Here is a 24,318-nt window from a genome sequence, read left to right as displayed (position 1 = left end):
CTGCTCCCTTTAAAATTCAGCTACTATGTACAGGTATTATAGCTGGGCATCAGTTTGTACTATGTGACCAAGGTAGGGCAGGAATATGAGGATATTGCTGGTAGCTAGTATGGGAATAGAAGCAGCAAAAAATACAAATGGAGAGGGAGTCTTGTATTGGACAGGAGGTTCTGGGAGCAGAGAGAGGCTATTGTTTCTTTATTGTTGTTTAACAAATTTATATCCTGTCTTTCCAGAGAAACGCATCCAAGACAAGCAAACACAAATAATCAGTTTTAATAAAAGATATCATAATATAAAAGATAAATATAATATATACATACATATAATATAATATAATATAATATAATATAATATAATATAATATAATATAATATAAAAGATCAATTTCAATAAAAGATATAATAATATTAATAAAAAGAATCACATCCATGAATGCAGCAGCTTGATTTTAAAAAATCAATGAAGGGATAAAAGCTCATCACATGAATTAGTAACATGGTTAGCTTGTCATTCAAACAACAACAACAATGCTCACACCATAATGAACCCTAAAAACTCATTTCTGTAAAACATCAATATGCAAGAGAAAATATGGCAGATACTATCACTGAAGCTGATAAACTAGGACAACAACTTGGCAGATCAAATGTCTTGTAGGTAAGAAAAGCCATTATATAACACTGGAAGGCCAAGTAGCGGAGGAAAGAATGAACTTCCCCAGGGAAGGAATTTTAAAGCTTGGACATAACTGAGAAGTCTCTCTGCAATATTCTTGTCCCAGTCCAATGGAACTCAGAAGTTAGTAAGGCATGAAGGAGAGAACTTTGGAGGGTATATGGGCCACCTAAGTCATGGTTGTGTGCCACATATAGGAAAGAGGTAAGACACACACACCAGACTACAGAAGGAAGCTGTAGCAGTGGTTGATAGACCCGGTTGAGAACTCTTATTCTTTTCCTATATACCTGGGGGTTACCACCTTTTCCTTCTCCTTGAGACTGATGACTTCCCATTCACTTTTATCTAAGTGATCACTGAACCCCAAGTCACAGAACAGCTCAAGAAACTGCAGAATTAGAAACATCAGGAACACCAGTTCCTGAAAGAAAATGATCATGACAAAAAACATGGCCTTGTATCCAACATTAGTTCTGAGAAGATATATATTAAAATGAATGAATCTGACAGACTTACATCCATTAATTTCATTGGATCTATTCTAAGTAGAACTTGGTTGGAGTCAGCCCATTAAAAAGACTGCAAAAGATGGGAGTAGATATAGACAAACAGGGATATGACTTGAGTGTGCATTTCTGTGATAAAAAAAATATTTTTTTAAAAAACACAACTCCTAAATAAAACTAACAGCAAATCTAGATCTGATGTTTATTACATAATTTGCTTTTCTTGAGTAGTTAATTATTCTTTAACAAATAGCTAGCCACACGGGAAAATGGAGAACAGAAGATCAGGACCATAGGATGATGTGAAGGAATCCAAATTTGCTCCTGCACTGATCCTAATTATAATTCCACACACACACACACACACACACACACACACACTATATTCATAGTAAGAAGAAAGTTCCCACTGGAGCCAGGGTTCTGCATACATGAGTACTTTGAATAGCTGATAAACTTAATGGAAAGGAAAGAGTTCAGATCATGCCTTGCAAAAGATGTTCAATTTCTTCCAAACTCGTCTTAGGGCTTTGTGAACTTCTTGGTTTCTCAAGCTGTAGATGAGAGGATTGACCAAAGGATTCAAGATGGTATAGAAAATGGAGAAGACTTTATTCAGACCTCTTAGAGTTGGGGAGTCTGGCAACATGTAGACAATGATTAAAGTGCCATAAAATATGCAAACCACAATTAGATGAGAGGAGCAGGTGGAGAAGGCCTTTTTCCTTCCAGTGGTGGATGGGATCTTTAGGATGGTGGCAATGATGCAAACATAGGATGCGAGAGTCAATAAGAATGGGGCAACATTAAAATTGAAATTAAAGAAAAGGGCGGTGAGTTCAACCATGCTTGTGTCACTGCAGGACAGTTTTACAATTGGGATGAAGTCACAAAAGTAATGATCTATGACATTGGGACCACAGAAGGATAGCTGAGCCATCATGATGATCACAATGAAGTTAGCCAGCAAAGAATTAATCCATGTTGCAGCCATGAGGTGAACACAGAACCTTCTACGCATAATGGTGCTGTAGTGTAAAGGTCTACATATAGCCAGATAGCGGTCATAGGACATTGCTGCCAGGAGATAGGTTTCTATACCAGCACACAAACCAAAGAAATAAAACTGGGCTATGCACCCACGAACAGAAATGGTTCTCTCTCCATTTATCAAATTGGCCAACATTTTGGGTAAGATAATCAAGCTGTAGCAAGTCTCCATGCCGGATAAATTTCCCAGGAAGAAGTACATGGGAGTGTGAAGTTGCTGATCAGCCACAATGAGCAAAACAATCAGGAGGTTCCCAGTTAGTGACATAATAAAAACAACCAGGAAGAGGACAAAAAGAAGAGGCTGCAGTTCAGGGAGATTCCCAAATCCCAAGAGAATGAATTCTATGGTGGCTGTCTGGTTTTCTTCTTCTCTATCCAACATGGGTCTTGTGTCAAACAAATGAGACATCAACTATAAAATATAATCTGAAATATAGACATTTTAATGTAGAAGAACCATGAATTATATTTTGTGCATGCAATTTTCTTGTAAATGCAACAGGAATGTCAGTCAAATCCATCAAAAGTGAACAATGAAATTAATTTATTTCAGTCTATTTGATCCCTAGCATGGCACAAATGGTTGCTAGAAATGTTTTTTTCTATTTTCCTCCAGCATAAAGTTGTTCAGTTGGTTTGACATGAGCCCATTACCCCCAAATAAATATGTACATTATTTTGAAATTTTTGTTATTTACATATCATTTGATGTATAATACCTGCTTTCCCAAATTCACAACAGAGGCCACGCTGCCACTCTCACATCTTCTCCTAGGGTGGGTTCATTGCTTATGCACTGACAGAGGACAGCAATGGGATTGGCTAGGGGTGGCCATTAGCAATGCTAGAGTGAACTAGGAAATGTTGTGCCTGTTCAGTTACCCCACCTCAAGCTAATCACAATGATTCTAGGCAGTGTTCCTCCTCTACCTCAGAGAGTCTGTTGTGGAAAGAAACACCCATCCACCTTGCAGGATGTGCAGAGGGAGAGCTGTGAGCCACAGAGATAAAGAGTTCTGAACTTTGTGTGCAGCAGCTAGCAGGAGGCAGAAGCAGATAGTGGACTTGAAGCAATTGCATTGTAGTTAGGAGTTGACGGAATGGAAGGGGCAAGTGTTTGTGCAGGTGGGAGGACACCACCCCATTTTGCCCTAATGACTGGCATCCATGGCCAGTCCTTCTTGACAGCCTCCTTTACCCTTTCTTTCTGATTCAAATGTGTGCTTAAACCCTGATGATGCTTTTTGCTTCTGGACCTCTACACCATTGCCCAAAATAAAATGTGACCTTTAGAATGAAAAAGTTTCCCTACTCCTGGTCTAGATCAAATCCAATATAACAAAAGCATCATGAATGCAGCCAAAAGATATACATTTAGTTTTTATTATGAGTCTGCATTATTCAAGCTCTCAATAGGACAACATGAAATATTTTGCTAAAAATGAGCTCCGCTTTTCTAAATTGGGAGGAAGAAGGTCAATTGGACTGAGATATAAAAACATATTAGTAAATTGCCTTCACCTCAGAGCTAGACTCCATATTTGCTACTGAGATTCATCCAAATATCCTTGAATTAATGAACTGATGTGTCCCAAAGACATATAAGAGTTTTAAAAATGGCATCACTCTGCAGAGAATAGCAGTGTTTGATAACTTGCCAGAGTGGTGCATACTCTAGTTATCTCCTGCTTGGACTACTGCAATGCGCTCTACGTGCGGCTACCTTTGAAGGTGACTCGGAAACTGCAATTAATTGAGAATGCAGCAGCTAGACTGGTGATTGGGAGTGGCCACCGAGACCATATAACACCGGTCCTGAAAAATTTTCATTGGCTCCCAGTACGTTTCCTAGCACAATTCAAAGTGTTGGTACTGACCTTTAAAGCCCTAAATGGCCTCGGTCCTGTATACCTGAAGGAGCATCTCCACCACCATCATCCAGCACTGGTCCAGCACTGAAGGCCTTCTGGCGGTTCCCTCACTGAGAGAAGTGAGGTTATAGGGAACTAAGCAGAATGCCTTCTCAGTAGTGGTGCCTGCCCTGTGGAACGCCCTCCCAGCAGATGTCAAGGCAATAAACAACTATTTTATTTTTAAAAGACAACTGAAGGTAGCCCTGTTTAGGGAAGTTTTTAATGTCTGATGCTGTATTGCTTTTAATATTCGGTTGGAAGCCGCCCAGAGTGGCTGTGGAAACCCAGCCAAATGGGCAGGGTATAAATAATAAATTATATTATTATTATTATTATTATTATTATTATTATTATTACCTGCAGCAAATCTTTGTTATATTCAAGGATATCCTAAGTGTCTGTAGCATCATTTGTCCAGATTCATTCTAAAAAACTGAAGTCTTCTGAGCTATGAAGAAAGAGTGATCTTGAAACAGCTCTACAAAAGCATTTAAAAGAAATGATCCTGGGGGAGTTGCTGCTGATTAATAATGCAGCGAGCCTCCTAAACCCAAGAGAGGTGCCTACATTACTTCTTTCTCCATTGGATATTCTCTGTTGTACAATAAGGCGGTTCATAAAAAACTTTTAAAAGAAAAATGCCTGCTCCAAAGGTCTTACCTTACTACATTAGGGATTATATAGCTATATCTGAAATTTCATGCATATCAGTTAATATCTTGACCCTCCTCCACGAAAAAACTGTTTACTTGGCTGTTTTCCTATGTTGTGAAGGTTGAAATTTCAATTCAGTGGAGCAGGGTCAAGATATTAACTGGTATGCATGAAAATTTCAGATATAGCTATATAATCCCTAGTGTAGTAGGATAAGACCTTTGGAGCAGGCATTTTTTTTAAAAAAAAGTTTTTTGTGAACTGCCCTATCATACAAAGCATCAATCATCTCCAGCTAATGCACATGGAAGTCCAGATAGTCCCATTCACAGACAGTATAATATTTTGCTGCTAACACATTTCTCCTGGGCAAACATTCAAAATTCCACAGCAGCTGGACTACCAGCCTCAAAAGTCAGCAATGGGGGAGGGGGGGACACACGTGGAAATATCACAGGTTACTGTGTTTCATTTATTTTGCACTCCTAAATATTTTCTCTTGCTTTTTTTTGTTATTAACTATATAACTTTCCATCATCCCCCCCAACTTTCTAATAAATCTGATTTATTTGGCCTTTTTAAATTGGTTCTCCAATTTTCTGGCATGGAAAAGTGAGCATAGCTTGTGTCCAATAGAGCTTGTGTTCAATAATGAGAATAATTGTGTTCCATTTACTTCCCCTTTGGTTGTGAGGTGATTTGGGAGTGGCTTTTTTTTCCCCCACTTGTAAAGTACATAGAGCTGCAGGAGGAAGTTGGAAGAGTGACACTCTTTCCCACTTCCTTTTTTAGCTTTATTTGCTTTTCAGTTCTCATGTTAATTCTACTACAGTCGTACCTTGGTTGACAAAAGCCTTAGCAGTTGAACGTTTTGACTCCTGAATGCCACAAACCCAGAAGTGAGTGTTCCAGTTTGCAAATGTTCTTTCGGAAGCTGAACATCTGGCAGGGATTCTGCAGGTTCCAGTTGGCTGCAGGAAGCTCCTGCAGCCAATCAGAAGCTGTGCCTCGGAAGTCGAACATTTTGGAAGTCCAATGGACTTCCGGAGCAGATTCCATTTGGCTTCCAAGGTATGACTGTATATCCAACTTTGACCCAGATCCTTTAAAAAAAAAAGCCCAACAGGGGAAGGGTGAAGAGAAGTGACCAATGTGGGTGCCACCCACAATACTTGCTAAGAAATGTAAGTATGCACACAAGTCTTAAAAAAAGTTTGAGACCGATGCATTATCCCCCCCCCCCTCTGGGAAATGATACAGATTGGTCCCAGAGATATAAGCAAACAAATAGAGGGAGACAATATCTGAGTATTGACAGAATCAATTTATTGTTTCAGTGATACAGCCTAAGAGTCCAGTGTTTTCCTCAGGATTCTCATCACAGCCCCCTTCACTTCCTTGTTCCTGAGGCTGTAGATAATGGGGTTGAGCATAGGGGTAATGACAGAGTAGAACAGGGAGATCATCTTGTCCTGATTGGCTGAGTGGGTGGATTTGGGCCTCATGTACATGAAAATGGCTGCCCCATAAAAAAGGGAGACAACTATGAGGTGTGAAGCACAGGTGGAGAACGTCTTCAGGCGCCCAGCTGCTGAGCTCATGCGAAAAATGGTTCCCACAATGCGGGTGTAGGACACAAAGACTAGGGAGAGGGGGATAATAAGGACCATTACAGCCACAGCAAAGATGACCATTTCATTCATATAAGTGTCAGAACAGGACAACTTGAGCACCTGAGGGGCCTCACAGAAGAAATGGTCAATACGGTTGGACTTGCAGAAGGGCACATGAAAGGTATACACTGTGAGGACCACTGATTGGAGGAAACCACAGACCCATGAAGCAGCCGCCATCTTAGCACATGCTCCCTGCCCCATCACCAGCATGTAGTTTAGGGGGTTGCAGATAGCCACATAGCGGTCATAGGCCATGACAGCCAGAAGAAAGCATTCAGTCACACCAAAGGCAAAAAAGGCGTAGTTCTGGGTAGCACAGGCCAGAAGCGAGATTGACTGGGTTTGGCTCAAGAAATGGACTAGCAGCTGTGGAACCGTGCTGGAGATGTAGCAAATGTCAATGGCTGCAAGGTTCCGCAGGAAATAGTACATGGGTGTGGCCAACCGGGAGTCAATGCTAGTGATGCCAATGATGAGGCTGTTCCCTGATAGTGTAACCACATAGATGGACAGAAAGAGTATGAAGAGAAGGATCCGGCTATGTGAGACACTCGAGAATCCCAGTAGGATGAAATCCTTAACAACTGTTCCATTTCCCATGTCTGATATGACTCCAGTGCTATTGGGAAGAGGAGAGAATTTCATTTATTGGTTTATATTCTTGTAAAAATATCAACAAAACATCAGATCATGACCTTTGCAAACACAGCATTCAAGTACAATTTTGAAAGGTTGACAAAGCACATAATATGGATAATTACAAGGAGCGTTTGTTTGTTTTTCCATTGTCCATTTGGGGACATTTTGAAGATTAGAATATATAAACCCATGCCTTTAAAAAGAGAGAGAATATTACGGAGACTCATCAGCACTTCTTCTAAAACATCCTTGGTGAAAAGCCAGTGTTGTAGAGTGGTTAGAGCAGACCTCCCTGACCTGGTTCCATGAAGAGGATTTGGACTGCAATTCCCATCAGCCCCAGCCAACACAGTGCTCCAATTGGAGTGGGTTTAGAGCATGATGCTATGCTGAGGATACCTGGATTTAAATTCCCACTCAATCCTAAAGTTCAGCAGATGACTTTAAAATGGGAGATCTCCCAGCACAAAGATTTATATACCTGATTGGGTGATACCTGATTGGGTGATTTCTATACCTGATTGGGAACTGTTACACTTTTCCTAAGTGCCTGGAAGTCTGCCTCTTTTTTCTTCTTGTAACTAGTGTGCCACTTACCCCAAGTCACACAGGAGCTCAAGAAACTGCAGAAATGGAAGGCCAGTTCTTGGAGTGAAATGATTAAGACAAAAGTTTTCTATGCATAATAGTGGCATAGAGCAAAGGGCTGCATATTGCCAGGAAGCGATCATAAGACATTGCTGCCAAAAGAAAAGTTTCTATCGCTACACAGCAGCCAAAGAAATAAAACTGGGCTATGCATCCACTGGAAGGGATGCGGGTGGTGCTGTGGGTTAAAGCACAGAGCCTCTTGGGCTTGCCGATCAGAAGGTCGGTGGTTCGAATCCTTGTGATGGGGTGAGTTCCTGTTGCTCGGTCCCTGCTACTGCCAACCTAGCAGTTCGAAAGCACGCCAAAAGTGCAAGTAGATAAATGGGTACCGCTCCGGCGGGAAGGTAAATGGCATTTCCGTGCGTTGCTCTGGTTCACCAGAAGTGGCTTAGTCATGTTGGCCACATGACCCGGAAGGAAGCTGTATGCCGGTTCCCTCGGCCAATAAAGCGAGATGAGCGCCGCTACCCCAGAGTCAGTCACGACTGGACCTAATGGTCAGGGGTCCCTTTACCTTTTATGCATCCACTAATAGAAATGGAACCGATGCCATTTGGCAAATCAGCCAACATTTTGGGCACGTTGATTGGGCAGATCAGCATGTGCTGTTCTGCCCAAACTAGAAAAAAGATCAGCAAGTTCCCAGCTGTTGTCACAATATAAACCATCAGGAAGAACAAGAAAAGAAAATGCTGCAGCTCAGGGAGATTCCCAAATCCCAAGAGGATGAATTCTGTGATGACTGTTTGGTTTCCTTCTTTTATATTCAACATTGTCTTTTTATCCAACAAATGTCACACCAACTTTAAAATCTAACCGGGAGGACATACATTTTAGTGCAGGAGAAATATCAAGAACATTTTGTACATGAGCTCCAATTGTAACTGCACACTGTATTTTGAGTTAGGTTAGTCAATTTTGTTCCCCACATTAGGAATGAAGCTATGGAATGTGATTGGTCTGAAAGTCACAACTTAGTTTAAATATGAAAGACCTGCAGTTGAAATCAGCAATTGAAAGTGCAGGCATCCTGAGCTTGTCCCCTAGGCAAGGAGAACGGCATTTATATCTACAACAAAATTTTGCAGTGCGGAATTCACCTGTTTCATGTTCTAACTTGCCATGCCATGCCTCATTTCAGGATACTCAATTCCGTCCCCATGGTTTCCCATTCACCATCACCCACAGGCAGTCAGCATTCTAAGGCCGCTGAATGAGTCTGGTCAAATATAAGGAGAGCTTATCTTCGTTTTCAAATGGTTCAGCCTTATTATCAGGTTAAAGTACATTATAAGGTGGCATAGGATAAAATCAGTGGCTTGGATCTAAATTTAAGGATTATATTCTGTTTTACTCAGAGCAGACCCAGGGAAACCATGGACTTGGTTGTGCCCATTCCAATGGCTCTAATGAGGGAATGACTTAGTGGGATATATTTCAATATTAGTGGGACTTCCTTCCCATATAAATCATTGGGTCTTAGTTAAATCATGACTGTGTTTAAGAGCTGAATGTTCATGATAAATCTTCATCATTCATGCTCTCTGTATGATGATGTGGCATATTTTGTCAAAAAAATAATCTCAACCTCTTTCATTGGGATAAAAAGGGAGGAGAGCAACACAGTAAACTACATTAGCTTGAGAGCATAGACTTCACTTTTTCTTTTCTTTTTTTACTGACAGTCAATTTAAAAATCATTGAATTAATGAGTTTGTTTGCCTTAAAGTCAAAGGGGGCATTGAAAGATGGTACAATGCTGCCAAGAATAGCAGTGATCTAGAACTTACCTGTAGTAAGTCACTGTCACAATCACAGATGTCCCAGGATTCATTAGCACCATTTCTCCAAATCCTTTATAAAGAAACTGACATATTTTCACCTATGGTGAATGCGTGTTCGTAAAACAGCTTCTCATAAGCACTTAAAGGAAATGATCCTGGGAGAGTGGCTGCTAATTTGCTGGCTTTCTGAACTATATGAATGATGCAACCAGCTCCTAAACCCAAGGGAGATACCTAGGTTATTTACCGTTCCATGGGATTTCTACATTGTCCAAAGCCTAGTACTTCTGAGGGCCAGGCTTTAAATCTCCAGGTAATTAATTCTCGTAGTTCAAAATGTCTGATTTATACAGAGATTATAATGTACGAACTGGGGAGAATATTGCAAAAAGGATCCCTCAGAGATGGGTGTGTCCCCAGCTTAATATAGAGGCCCCAATTGGAGCACAGTGCTCCTTGAGGAGAAGCATCTCACACTGGAGTTTACACCACTAGACCCGCAACCAACTACTGCCACTGCCACTTCCACTTGTCTCCCTTTCAGAAATGGGGGAAAATGTATTTTGGGGGAAAGTATAGCAAGTGGCAAATGGAATATATTATTCCTATTAAACTGTGTAAATGGGCCACACAATAGTGTTTCACCTCCATCCCTAAACAAGATTTGACTGGATATCCAAATACAAAAAATGGTTTTAGTTAGAAATATTCATGTATGGGATCTTAATATTTATACTGAGCGGAATATGTTTTTGGCATTATTATTGTTTCTTACCTAGGCATGGATCGACCCCCTGAAGTCTGGTCCATCCCTGTTTTCAGAGGGGATGGGACTAAGAAAAATATATCTGCCACCATTGTTTACATGGGGCAGCCATGTTTTTCCCATACAATTCCCCCTGAGAGTGACATAACGTCATCAAGTCTCCTCGCTCTCAGGGTGATTGCTCTATGAGTAAGTGTGTGACAGCAAGGACCACCACATGATGGCTGCCCAGATAGATCTGTAGACAGATAGACATTTTTATTTAAAAGTGTTAAAGGGGAAAGGGGTTAAGGATGAAGGCAGTGAGAAAACCACTGAGCCACCTGGTAAAGTCATCCACTATTCCACAGATTCTGAATATCCCATTGATCTGTTCCATATTGTGATCCATCCTGTTTGGATCAACTGTGTTTGCTTTGAATTTGAGAAAGGTTGATTCCTCCTCCATCCCTCTTCTTATCTGCTCCTACCTATTAGAATTATTATATTGTTTTGGGAGGGGTTGTTTTAAAGCGCAGATAAATGTTTTAAAATGTATTGTCATGTAGTTTGGGAAGAAAGTCAACACACTGGGAAGAAACTGGGAAAGAAAGCCACGCAATGTACATTATGAGAGCATACAGTGTAGGAAAGTGCTGGGGAACTTCATGTCTAGGAGCCAAATGGGTCCCTCCAAGTTTCTCTGTTTGGATCTTGGGACTCCCCAAACACCACAACACTTCATTGGCCGCACACATCTCTTTCCAGGCCTCCTTCCTCCCACTGATCCTGCATAGAAACCTCAGTGAGTGTTTTCAGATGACTGGAATGTGTCCTTGAACTCTGACAATTCCTTTTGTTTTCATGGATGAAGCAAAAAGAGGTCTGTGTCTGTCAGGATGCTGTCATCCTGGTTGCCCAGGAAAGTATAAAGACAAGGAAAAGTTTCTTACAGTCCTTTTTTATTAAAAAAAAATCTACAGAGAGAGGCTATAGAACCCAGACTCTGGGATAATGCCATTGTTCTGAGTGAATCTCCACACACACACCGTCTCTCCCACTTCCTCGTTTGTCGTCATTATCTCCTCCTTTACAGGTGCTGCTAAGCCTTTGACCTCTTTGCTCTCCTACTTTTAAGGCTCGCCATGTTCTGAAAGATGGTGGGTCTAGAATTCTTTCTAATGACAACATGTCGGTTAGCTATTATTTCTCAACTTTCCCATCTACCTTTGAGCTGTAACCTCCTGCAAACCCCTGTTGTAACTCTATACTGTCTTCCTCTTCCAGCGTGTAGAAATTAACCTACTGCAGAAAGTAAAAAATTGTATTGATTGCTTGGTCCATTTTTGCTACTGCCTTTCCCCGGACTGAACTCTGCTCAGAAGGAAAGAGGCCATCAGTCTGAAAATGTTCCGCACTCCTGACATAAAGAAAACATGCAATTGCATTAGTTGTAATAAACTAAGACACATTTCTTAAGGACCTAGATTTTCATTTAAAAAAAAAAATCCAAAATTATTTTTCTGAGCAGTCCCAACAGACAGTCAAGATGCAGAAGTAAGCAGCTTTCTTGACCAAAGTGCTTCAGAGATTTTAGTGGGAGAATCTATTTTATCACATGAATTATCTTTATTATTTATACCACCCATGATGGGCTGGTATGGAAATGCTTAATAAATATTTTACGTCATAATCCCCCACACCCACTAAGTGAGCCTTATTGCTGAAACTGCTCCAGAGATCTGCATCTAAGCAGAGAAGTATGTGAGGAATATTACCAATAAATAAATGGTGCTGTGAAATTTGCAGCCCATCTTCTAAATTCCTGTATGAATTGCAAATTTCATAGAACCCTTTTTAAGGGCCTCCTTGACATCATTGTTTCTTAAGCTATATACGATGGGGTTGAGAAGGGGAGTCAATATGGTGTACAGGAGAGAAAAAACTTTGTTCAAGTCTCTCAGGATGCTTGTCTTGGGTACAATGTAGACTATAATCAGTGTCCCATAGAAAACTGTCACCATTATCAGGTGAGAGGAGCAAGTAGAGAAAACCTTCTGCCTGCTGGAACGCGAAGAGATCTTCAAGATGGAGGTGATGATGCAAACATAGGATGCCAGGGTCAACAGGAAAGGAGGAAAGGCACATAGCGATGACAATATTAAAATTGAGGTTTCTATTGTATGCGTATTACTGCATGACAAGTCAATGACTGGGCCAATATCACAAAAGAAGTGGTCAATCTTATTAGGGCCACAAAAGACTAACTGGGACATGAGAGATGTGGTTATGGTGGCAGCTAAGCCCCCACTCACCCAGGAACCAACAGCCAGTTGAAGACACAATCTGTCTGTCATTTGGATAGCATAATGCAATGGATTACATATGGCTAAGTAACGATCAAAGGACATTGCGGCTAGGAGGAAGCACTCTGTAGTAACAAGTATGCCAAAAATGTAAAACTGTGTGACACAAGCAGTGAATGAAATGGACCTGTCCCCTGTAAAGAGACTATAGAGCATCCTGGGCAGAATGGTGGAGCTGTAGAAGGTCTCCAAGCAAGACAAGTTCCCTAGGAAGTAATACATGGGTGTGTGAAGGTGCTGGTCAGACACAACAAGAAGAACAATGATGAGGTTCCCAGAGATGGTCACAATGTAAATCGCCAAAAACAGCAACAGGAGAACAGTTTGCAGATTCTGACCACCCTCAAACCCCAGGAGAATGAATTCTGTGATCATGGTTTGATTTGCCCCATTTTGCACTTGCCAGGAGATCATGTAGATAAGATTTGCACACTGGAAAACAAGAATGGAAGGATTTAATTTACGGCAGTGTTGAAGCAATCTATGTAATATGTAATTCTAGGTTTGGAGTGTGATTTTACAATGGTGAGGTGTTTGAACACCATTCACTTTCTGCTAGCCAGATTTATCACCTAAATTCTGTAATCATTACGATTGCTCCATTTTGCACTTGCCAGCACGAAATGTAGATAAGACCTGAACATTGGAAAACAAAAAAAGAAAGGAGAAAAAGGGTAGAACTAAATTGAAAGCGTATTTGAAAGAAACTAGAAAATGTATAGGTGTGGCTTTCACAATGTGAATTTTGTAACTGGATATTTTTAGCCACACACTTAGCAGCAGCTGCTGCTGCTCCTGCTGCTGCTTCTTCTCCTCCTCTCTGCCTCTCTCTCTCTCTCTCTCTCTCTCTCTCATTCCTCCGCTAGCAGAGGAGGATGGGGGTTTTTTTGGGGGGGTAGTAAGAGGGGCACATATCACCCAGCACCACAGGATTACTCAAGACTTTGAGATTGTATTGCAAGGCAGATCTCAGGGGTTTTATTAAATTCTGAAGCTGAATTGATTTTGCACAGCAATATCAAAATATCAAAAAGCAACATCAATAAGCAATATCAAAAATATCCAGTGGTGATAAAATGTGGACCTTGTCTTTTCCCATTCTGTAAATATGTGAGAAAGGTTGCCTTACCTTTAAACGTGTCTACTGTAGAATGCGCAGTGTTGGGAATTCTCTCAGCAGCAATAGCAGAGCCTGAAGGTTCAAAAGATCCTTTGACATCTTTAACTCCAGTACCTGTCTTCAGGCTGATACTATCAACAATGCAGGGAATCAATCGGAACACTTCTAGATCATGATGTCCCAAAGGCATCGCTCTTATTTCCCATTGATCCTAGAGGGGTGCTTAGCACTCCTCTTTGGGTTATTTACTCCTTTTATCCTAGAGGAATGTGTAATCTCCCTCGACATTTGTTCACAGCAAGAATGTCAACTACTTTAAACTGCCAGAAAATTAATTCTACTTTGAGCATACTGTAAAATTTAAGGTCAGGCAGAGCCATCAAGATAATATTGTTTTCCTTTTGCTTTGCTACTGTGATTAACTGTACAGCAAGAAACTCATTGAAGTTCATGGGGCATGAACTAGTCAAGCCAAAACATTTTCAACTTCCATTTGCTTCCAGAGGGAGAGCTAGGCACTTGCTAACATTGCTCCCATTGAAAAAGAAAGAGACTGGGAACTATTTAACTTGGACTGCTTTGTCTATATATTAGTAACAGGCAGTCCTGGACTACAAACACTGAGGGGATGATCCAGCCCCACAGAAACACTGTTACAAAGTATACAGCTGAACCCATATGTGTCTCCGCCACTTACATGTGTTCTATGCACATTCCTGAGAGGATTGGAAACTTTTGCGTAGTCAAACGTGCATGTGTTATGAATGCATTTTTACTGCTAACCCCTATACCTAATAAAAATATTCACAAACAAGAGACAGAGTATACAGATGCTGCTTCAGACAGCAAGGTTACAGGTGGACCTAATTACCCAAGCTTGAACTGTGAACACAACCACTTTCCATAGACACATACTAATCAGAAAGTGAAAATGAGTTAGTATACCTGATCTAGCTGTAAGTGGATCTTTGAATGAGGGATAGAAGATGTGTGCCTTCTGTTTGAAAATTAAGATTTCTCCTTAAAATCTTATATCACCATGACTACACTGTGTCTCACTCATTTCATCATCTAGCAAAATGCAATTCCTTTTTACATGAAGTGATGATTAAACTTGGTTGGAAAGTAACACAGGATCAGGGTGCTGACCTTTAATTTAATATTAAGAGTTCCAGATATTTGCTTGTACTTTCCGGGATACGTATAAAGCAAGGTCTGTTACCAGGGTCAAAGACAGCCCATTAAGGGGCGTATTTCATATTCAGGTAATGCCAACTGCACTGATGCCCTGCTCCACAGTTATAATCCAGATTCACACCCAGCATTACTGCATTATTAAGGATCATGACACAGGACAGGTGCAATCCTGCTTCTACCTCTTCCCCATCCCCGCTTCTGTGCCTAACAGTAAGTTGGGAGAGGGGAATTTAAAGAGGATTTCAGATAATGTTTTTGGCATGTGGCCAAGGTGCAAAGAGAAAGCAGACCCCCCCCCCGAGCTGAAAGACCCACCCTATCATCTGGTCCAAAAACGGGTTCCTAGAGCTCAGAAGGCATAAGCTCACCACCCTGCTTCGATTAGTGGTATCAGAACTACTACACCTGCTTTTGAATTATGGTGCTGGAGGAGACTCTTGAGAGTCCCATCGACTGCAAGAAGGTCAAACCTATCCAGTCTTAAGGAAATCATCCCTGAGTGCTCACTGGAAGAACAAATCCTGAAGCTGAGGATCCAATACTTTGGCCACCTCATGAGAAGACTCCCTGGAAAAGACCCTGATGTTGGGAAAGATTGAGGGCACAAGGGGACGACAGAGGACAAGATGGTTGGACACTGTTCTCGAAGCTACCAGCATGAGTTTGACCAAACTGTGGGAGGCAGTGGAAGACAGGAGTGCCTGGTGTGCTCTGGTCCATGGGGTCATGAAAAGTCGGACATGACTAAACGACTAAACAACAACTGCTACACCACATCATACTCATTTCTGATTTGTATGAACTCAGTTGTTTAGTGTGGCAGCCCCTCACTTTAGAACTCCCTGTCTATTGAGATCAAGATGGTGCTTTCTGTGTACTCCTTTCAGTACCTTCTAAAAACATTCTTATTTAGAGCACGATTTCTGTTCTCATCCTGAAGCAAAGTTCTTAACCTGAAGCACTATTTCTGGGTTAGCGGAGTCTGTTACCTGAAGCGTCTGTAACCTGAAGCGTATGTAACCCGAGGTACCACTGTAATAGAGTAATTAAGCCATCCTCATCAAGGGTTTCATAAGCTGGGCCAACTCATTCCCTCCCCAAGTTTTCCCCAAAGGATTATCATGCTGAGATGGAAAGAAGATAAAGTCCCAACCAGAGACGAATGACTGAAGAAGATTATGAACTATGCCAAAATGATGAAAATGACTGGGAAAATTGGAAACCAGGGAGAAAGAAACTTTAATAAGGAATAGGAGAAATTTACAAATTATCTAAGAAAATACTGTAAACAACTAAAACAGATTTGAGTAACACTTGTAATGTACTATAAACTAAGATTTTAAGAAAAATGGGGAAAATATATGATGCAGTTGAAAAAGAATGGAAATGGAAACCATGGAAGGCTGGAGGGAAGTCCAAGGATTTAGGGAATCCTAAATGTTGATTATCATGTCCATTGTTTGAATTTAAATGTGTAGTGTAAAACTGAATAAAAAAGTATTTTAAAAACCCTCTAAAGATCATCATCCTTATGGAAACTTTGAACCTACCCTGAGCCCATTGATACCTCCCTACTGTATGTGTATGGCTGATTTGCTTACATTAGCAACAACACTCACCACCTGAGCACTGGACATAGAAGGAATGGCATAGCACTCATCACAACACTGTTTTTGAAGATGAATGCTTGTCATGAAGGCTGCTCCATTGCAGCAAATAGGGCACTGCCCCACCAACCTCATTCTTCCCTCAACCAGCTCCCAACTGCCTGCCTTCTTGCACCTAGTCCAGGGGAAGGCACTGCTTATGGCAGCTTTCTTCTGCTTATTATCAGTCTTGCCAGTTGTAGAACATAACATGGAGGCGGATGGGGACCAAAGCAGAATTGACTAGCTCTGCTCATCATTGGCTTTGGCTCCCCCTCCTGTTGGGATCTCTTCCCCATGAGTTCCAAAAGTCCTTGAACTCCGATAATCCCTTTTGTGTTCATGGATGAAGCAAAGCGAGTTCTGTGTGTAAAATTTAACCTACTGCAGAAAGTAAAAAAATATGTATTGATTGCTTGGCCCACTTTTTCTACGGCCCTTCCCCAGACTGAAGTTTACTCAGAAAGAGAGTGGCCATCAAGCAGATAACATTTTCCACCCCTGCCATAAAGAAAGCATGCAATTGCATTAGTTGTAATAAACTAAGACACATTTCTTAAGGACCTAGATTTTGACAAAAAAAAATTATCCAAAAAACAGCACTTGGGGGCATATTTCATATTCAGGTAATTTCAACTGCACTGATGCCCTGGTCCAGTTATATATATATATATATATATATATATATATATCCAAAAATTTTATTGGTTTTCCAAAAATTTTAAACAGCCAAACAAACATAGATCTTAACTATACTTGATCCAATCTTAGTAACATTGTTAAGTGATTTCCTCAAATCCCCCTGGCTAAGTTTCAGTGTATATCATTGTAACAGTTTTCCAAAACCAATTTTCCCATAAAATTAACTTAATCGCTTAACATCTTTCTTTCTTTTCATTTTAACATTAAACATATTATTCTCTAACATCACATTTAAATCCTAAGCCTATCTGATATTTGCAAGTTTTTCCAACAAAATTAGCTTAGCCTATTTAAGTAAATAGTCTTTGAATTTCATCCATTCCTCCAGGTACACCTCCTCCTTCTGGTCGCGGACTCTTCCAGTCAGGTTGGCTAGCTCTGAAAAGTCCATCATCTTCATTGATCCACAGTTATAATCCAGATTCACACCCAGCATTACAGCACTATTAAGGATCATGACACAGGACAGGTGTGATCCTACTTCCACCTCTTCCCCATCCCAGCTTCTGTGCCTAACAGTAAATTGGGAGATGGGAAATTAAAGAGGGTCTCAGATAATGTTTTTGGCATGTGGCCAAGGTGCAAAGAGAAAGTGGACTCTCCCCCCCCCCCCTGAGCTGACAGACCCACCCTATCATCTGGTCCACTTAATGGATCTAATTGGCTTCCAGAGAGTGGTAGGGGATGCTTTATCCCAAGTTGATGGCCTTTCAGCTGATTCCCTGGTGGCACGCTGGAATGCGGAGTTAACCAGGGCTATTGACTGTCTGGCTCCGAAGCGCCCTCTCCGATTGCATGGAGCCCGGACAGCCCCGTGGTTTTCCCCGGAGCTGAGGGTGATGAAACAATCGTTGAGACGGCTAGAGCGCCGGTGGCGGAAAACTCATTCTGAATCAGACCGGACACGGGTTAGAGCTCAATGTCGAGCCTACCAAGTGGCAATGGCGACGGCGAAGAGGGCCTTCTTCGCCGCCTCCATTGCATCTGCAGAAAACAGCAGCAGGAGACTTTTTCAGGTGGTTCGCAGTTTATCGGAACCACCTGTACCACCGGGGCCTGGTAGGGACCCCAAGATCTCCTGCAATGCTTTTGCAAAGTTTTTTGCAGATAAAATCGCTCAGATTCAGAAGGAGGTAGACTCCACAGTGGGAGCAGGGCCAGGGCGGGAGAGTGCTAGAGTTCTGTCTGGTCCTGTTATATGGGATCAATTCCAATCTGTCACCTCCGAGGATGTGGACAGGCTGCTTGGACGAGTGAAACCGACCACCTGTCTCCTTGATCCTTGCCCATCCTGGCTGATAAAAGCGAGCCGGGAAGGGCTGGGCGATGGGCTTTGCGGGGTGGTGAATGCTTCCCTCTGTGAGGGAGCCTTCCCAGACCCGCTGAAAGAGGCGGTCATTAAACCGCTTCTTAAAAAAACATCTTTAGACCCGGCCAATTTGGCCAACTATCGCCCAGTCTCAAATCTGCCATTCTTGGGCAAGGTGATTGAGCGGGTGGTTGCTGAACAACTCCAAGCACGCCTGGAGGAAACGGACCATTTGGATCCCTTCCAATCAGGATTCAGGCCTCACCATGGGACTGAAACTGCCTTGGTCGCGCTGGTTGATGATCTCCGGCGGGCTAGGGACAAAGGTGAGAGCTGTTTCCTAGTTCTGCTGGATCTCTCAGCGGCCTTTGACACCATCGACCATAACATCCTTCTGGACCGTCTAGAGGGGCTGGGAGCTGGGGGCACTGTTATACAGTGGTTTCGCTCCTTCCTCCTGGGCCGTGTTCAGAAAGTGGTGGTGGGGGATGAGTGTTCAGACCCTTGGGCCCTCACTTGTGGGGTACCTCAGGGTTCCGTCCTCTCCCCCATGCTTTTTAACATCTATATGAAGCCGCTGGGAGAGATCATCAGGGGGTTTGGACTGGGTGTTCATCAGTATGCAGATGACACCCAGCTCTACCTCTCCTTTAAATCAGAACCAGTGAAGGCGGTGAAGGTCCTGTGTGAGTGCCTGGAGGCGGTTGGAGGTTGGATGGCGGCTAACAGATTGAGGTTGAATCCTGACAAGACAGAAGTACTGTTTTGGGGGGACAGGAGGCGGGCAGGTGTGGAGGATTCCCTGGTCCTGAATGGGGTAACTGTGCCCCTGAAGGACCAGGTGCGCAGCCTGGGAGTCATTTTGGACTCACAGCTGTCCATGGAGGCGCAGGTTAACTCTGTGTCCAGGGCAGCTGTCTACCAGCTCCACCTGGTACACAGGCTAAGACCCTACCTCCCCGCGGACTGTCTCGCCAGAGTGGTGCATGCTCTGGTTATCTCACGCTTGGACTACTGCAACGCGCTCTACGTGGGGCTACCTTTGAAGGTGACCCGGAAACTGCAATTAATCCAGAATGCGGCAGCTAGACTGGTGACTGGGAGTGGCCGCTGGGACCACATAACACCGGTTCTGAGAGATCTGCACTGGCTCCCAGTACGTTTCCGAGCACGATTCAAAGTGTTGGTGCTGACCTTTAAAGCCCTAAACGGCCTTGGTCCTGTATACCTGAAGGAGCATCTCCACCCCTATCGTTCAGCCTGGACACTGAGATCCAGCGCCGAGGGCCTTCTGGCGGTTCCCTCATTGCGAGAAGTGAGGCTACAGGGAACCAGACAGAGGGCCTTCTCGGTAGTGGCACCCGCCCTGTGGAACGCCCTCCCATCAGATGTCAAAGAGATAAAGAATTACCTGACATTCAGAAGACATCTTAAGGCAGCCCTGTTCAGGGAAGTTTTTAATATGTAATGCTGTACTGTTTTTAACACTGATTGGGAGCCGCCCAGAGTGGCTGGGGAACCTCAGCCAGATGGGCGGGGTATAAATAATAAATTATTATTATTATTATTATTATTATGGTCCAGAAACGGATCCCTAGAACTCAGTAGGCATAAGCTCACCACAATGCTTTGATTGGTGGAATTAGTACACCAAGAAAAAACTAAACAACTGTTCCATTTCCCATGTCTGACATGACTCCAGTGCTATTGGGAAGAGGAGAGAATTTCATTTATTGGTTTATATTCTTGTTAAAATATAAACAAAACATCAGATCACCATAACCTTTGCAAACACAGCACGCAAGTACAATTTTGAAAGGTTGACAAAGCACATAATATGGATAATTACAAGGAGTGTTTGTTTGTTTTTCCATTGTCCACTTGGGGACATTTTGAAGATTAGAATATATAAACTCATGCCTTTAAAAAGACAGAGAATATTACGGAGACTCATTAGCACTTCTTCTAAAACTTCCTTGGTGAAAAGCCAGTGTTGTAGAGTGGTTAGAGCAGACCTCCCTGACCTGGTTCCATGAAGAGGATTTGGACTGCAATTCCCATCAGCCCCAGCCAACACAGTGCTACAACTGGAGTGGGTTTAAAGCATGATGCTATGCTGAGGATACCTGGATTTAAATTCCCACTCAATCCTAAAGTTCAGCAGATGACTTTAAAATGGGAGACCTCCCAGCACAAAGAAAAAACACTGCATGGGTGATTTATATACCTGATTGGGAATTGTTACACTTTTCCTAAGTGCCTGGAAGTCTGCCCCTTTTTTCTTCTTGTGACTAGTGACTTCCCATACGCTGTTATCTAAGTGTGCCACTTACCCCAAAACACTGCAAGTCACACAGGAGCTCAAGAAACAGCAGAAATGGAAGGCCAGTTCTTGGAGGGAAATGATTAAGACAAAAGTTATTGGCTTGTATCCATCAGTTCTATTCAGAATAAACCCATGGAAAGCTATGAATATGACTAACTGAGGTCCAAGAATTTCAGTGGTTCTGTTCTAAGTAGAACTGCATCTATCTGATTCAGCACATGAAGAAGACCAGAAAATATGGTGGTACACAGCCCACCCAGTCTTCCCTTCTTGAGGCTTCCAATTATGCCACCCCACCTTGGGCAAACCTGGAGACCATCACCATACCTCAATTCTATTCCTGAATTCGTTCACGGGCAGAATTTATGTTTAATCATGAATTTTTTAAAAAACACCTCTAATTATAATCCCCCTACCATTCACTGTGAAACGAAAGATCGCAGTGGACACAGGGTTTTGCAGACATGGATACTTGAACTACCTGATAAAGAAAATGGAAGAGTTCAAATCACTCATTGGAAAAAGAAATTGTCAGTTTCTTCCAAACTCGTCTCAGGGCTCTGTGAACTTCTTGGTTTCTCAAGCTGTAGATGAGAGGGTTGAGCAAAGGAGTCAAGACTGTATAGAAAATGGAGAAGACTTTATTGAGGTCTCTCAGGGTCGGTGTGTCTGGCAGCATGTAGACAATGATTAAATCACTATAAAATAGGCAGACAACAATTAAATGAGAGGAGCAGGTTGAAAAGGCCTTTTTCCTTCCAGTGGTGGATGGGATCTTTAAGATGGTGGTGATGATGCAAGCATAAGACGTGAGAGTCAATAGAAATGGGATGACGACAAAAATGAAATTAAAGAAAAGGACGAGGATTTCAATCATGCTTGTGTCACTGCACGACTTTTTTTCCAATGGGAAATAATCACATAAGTAATGATCTATGACACGGGGTTCGCAGAAGGATAGCTGAACCATGAAAATCAGCACAATGCTATTAGCCACCAAACCATTTACCCATGCTCCTGCCATGAGCTGAAAACATAGTTTTCTATGCATAATAGTGGCATAGAGCAAAGGACTGCATATTGCCAGGTAGCGGTCATAAGACATTACTGCCAAGAGAAAAGTTTCTATCGCTACACAGCAGCCAAAGAAATAAAACTGGGCTATGCATCCACTAACAGAAATGGAACCAACACCAGTTAGTAAATCGGCCAACATTTTGGGCACGATGATTGAGCTATAGCAAGTCTCCAGGCAAGACAAATTCCCCAGGAAGAAGTACATGGGGGTGTGCAGGTGCTGATCTGCCCAAACCAGGAAAAAGATCAGCAGGTTCCCAGCTGTTGTCGCAATATAAACCATCAGGAAGAGCAAGAAAAGAAAAGGCTGCAGCTCAGGGAGATTCCCAAATCCCAAGAGGATGAATTCCGTGATGACTGTTTGGTTTCCTTCTTTTATATCCAACATTGTCTTTTTATCCAACAAATGTCACACCAACTTTAAAATCTAACCGGGAGGACATGCGTTTTAGTGCAGGAGAAATATCAAGAACATTTTGTACATGAGCTCCAATTGTAACTGCACACTGTATTTTGAGTTAGGTTGGTCAATTTTGTTCCCCACATTAGGAATGAAGCTATGGAATGTGATTGGTCTGAAGGTCACAACTTAGTTTAAATATGAAAGGCCTGCAGTTGAAATGGAAAGTGCAGGCATCCTGAGCTTGTTCCCTAAGCAAGGAGAAGGGCATTTGTATCTACAACAAAATGTTGCAGTGCGGAATTCTCTTGTACCATGTTCTAACTTGCCATGCCATGCCTCAGGATACTCAATTCTGTCCCCAGGTTTCCCATTCACCATCACCAACAGACAGTCAGCATTCTAAGGCCACTGAATGAGTCCGGTCAAACATAAGGAGAGATTATATTTGTTTACCCTTATTATCAGGGTAAAGCACATTCCAAGGTGGCATAGAATGAAGTCAGTGGCTTCAAACTAAATTTAAGGATTATATTCTGTCTTACTCAGAGCACACCCAGGGAAACTATGGACTTGGTTGCGCCCATGCCAATGGCTCTACTGAGGGAATGACTTAGTTGGAAATATTTCAGTATTAGTGGGACTTCATTCCCATATAAATCATTGGGTCTTAGTTAAATCATGATTGCCTTTTTCATCTATTTCAAAGAGCAAATTAGTCTAGAATAGATACAATCCATTATGATAAAAAATAACATTAAAGAGCTGGATGTTTGTGATAAATCATCATTTATGCACTCTATATGATGATGCGGTATATTTTGTCAAAAAATAAGCTCAACCTTTTAAATTAGGATAAAAAGGGAGGAGAGCAACACAGTAAACTACATTAGCTTGAGAACACAGTCTTCACTTTTTTTTTTACTGACAGTCAATTTAAAAATCATTGAATTAATGAATTTGTTTGCCTTAAATTCAAAGGGGGCATTGAAAGATGGTACAATGCTGCCAAGAATAGCAGTGTTCTAGAACTTACCTGTAGTAAGTCACTGTCACAATCACAGATGTCCCAGGATTCATTAGCACCATTTCTCTAAATATTTATAAAGAAACTGACATCTTCTTACCTATGGTGAATGAGTGTTCGTAATATAGCTTCTCATAAGCACTTCAAGGAAATGATCCTGGGAGAGTGGCTGCTAATTTGCTGGCTTTCTAAACTGTATGAATGATGCAACCAGCCTCCTAAGCCCAAGAGAGATACCAAGGTTATTTACCTTTCCTTGGAATGCTACATTGCCCAAAGCCTAGTACTTCTGAGGGCTGGGCTTAAAATGTCCAGGTAATTAATTCTGGTAGTTCAAAATGTCTGATTTATACAGGGAAAAGGAGTTAGTATACCTGATCAGGCTTTAAGTGGAACTCTTAGTCAGGGACCATAGAACTGTGTCTTCTGTTTGAAAATTAAGGTCTCCCTTTAAAATTTTATATCACTGTGACTACAGTATGTCTCACTCATTTCTTGGTCCATGTTCTAGCAAAGCTATGGAGTTGAACCTTGAGATCAGAGAGTGAAAAGGGAGTTCTAGTGGAGCTATGAGCTTCCCAACAATTGAAAATCTGTAGTGCATTACAGCACTATTAAGGATCATGACATGGGACAGGTGTGATCCAACTTCTACCTCTTCCCCTACCCCACTTCTGTGCCTAACAGTAAGTTGGGAGAGGGGAATTTAAATAGGGTTTCAGATAATGTTTTTGGCATGTGGCCAAGGTGCGAAGAGAAAGTGGACACACACACACCGGAGCTGAAAGACCCACCCTATCATCTGGTCCAAAAACGGGTTTCTAGTGCTCAGTAGACATAAGCTCA

At 42.0% G+C, this 24,318-nt stretch overlaps 3 protein-coding genes across 3 annotated transcripts in view; all 3 read right to left on the bottom strand.

Moving 5' to 3' along the window:
* LOC307200216 (epididymal sperm-binding protein 1-like) overlaps positions 1 to 24,318 on the bottom strand; it is a 180,738-nt gene that overhangs the window by 125,117 nt on the left and 31,303 nt on the right.
* On the bottom strand, positions 1,669 to 2,622 carry LOC307200544 (olfactory receptor 1f45-like; the record flags this gene model as incomplete). The annotated part of the gene is made up of 1 exon (XM_079949080.1): positions 1,669 to 2,622. The coding sequence occupies one exon, from the start codon at positions 2,620 to 2,622 to the stop codon at positions 1,669 to 1,671; it is 954 nt and encodes a 317-aa protein (XP_079805206.1).
* On the bottom strand, positions 6,154 to 22,541 carry LOC307200543 (uncharacterized protein; the record flags this gene model as incomplete). Its single annotated transcript, XM_079949079.1, has 5 exons — positions 22,326 to 22,541; positions 12,155 to 12,965; positions 11,989 to 12,050; positions 9,564 to 9,655; positions 6,154 to 7,102 (listed from the first exon to the last, which is right to left on the bottom strand). The coding sequence occupies exons 1-5, from the start codon at positions 22,431 to 22,433 to the stop codon at positions 6,154 to 6,156; spliced, it is 2,022 nt and encodes a 673-aa protein (XP_079805205.1). The 5' UTR covers positions 22,434 to 22,541.

The sequence above is a fragment of the Podarcis cretensis genome (assembly GCF_951804945.1).
Source record: "Podarcis cretensis genome assembly, chromosome: 13".
NCBI classification, from domain to species: Eukaryota; Metazoa; Chordata; class Lepidosauria; order Squamata; family Lacertidae; genus Podarcis; species Podarcis cretensis.
Note: the sequence above shows the minus strand (reverse complement) of the source record. Positions and strands in the feature narration are given on the sequence as shown.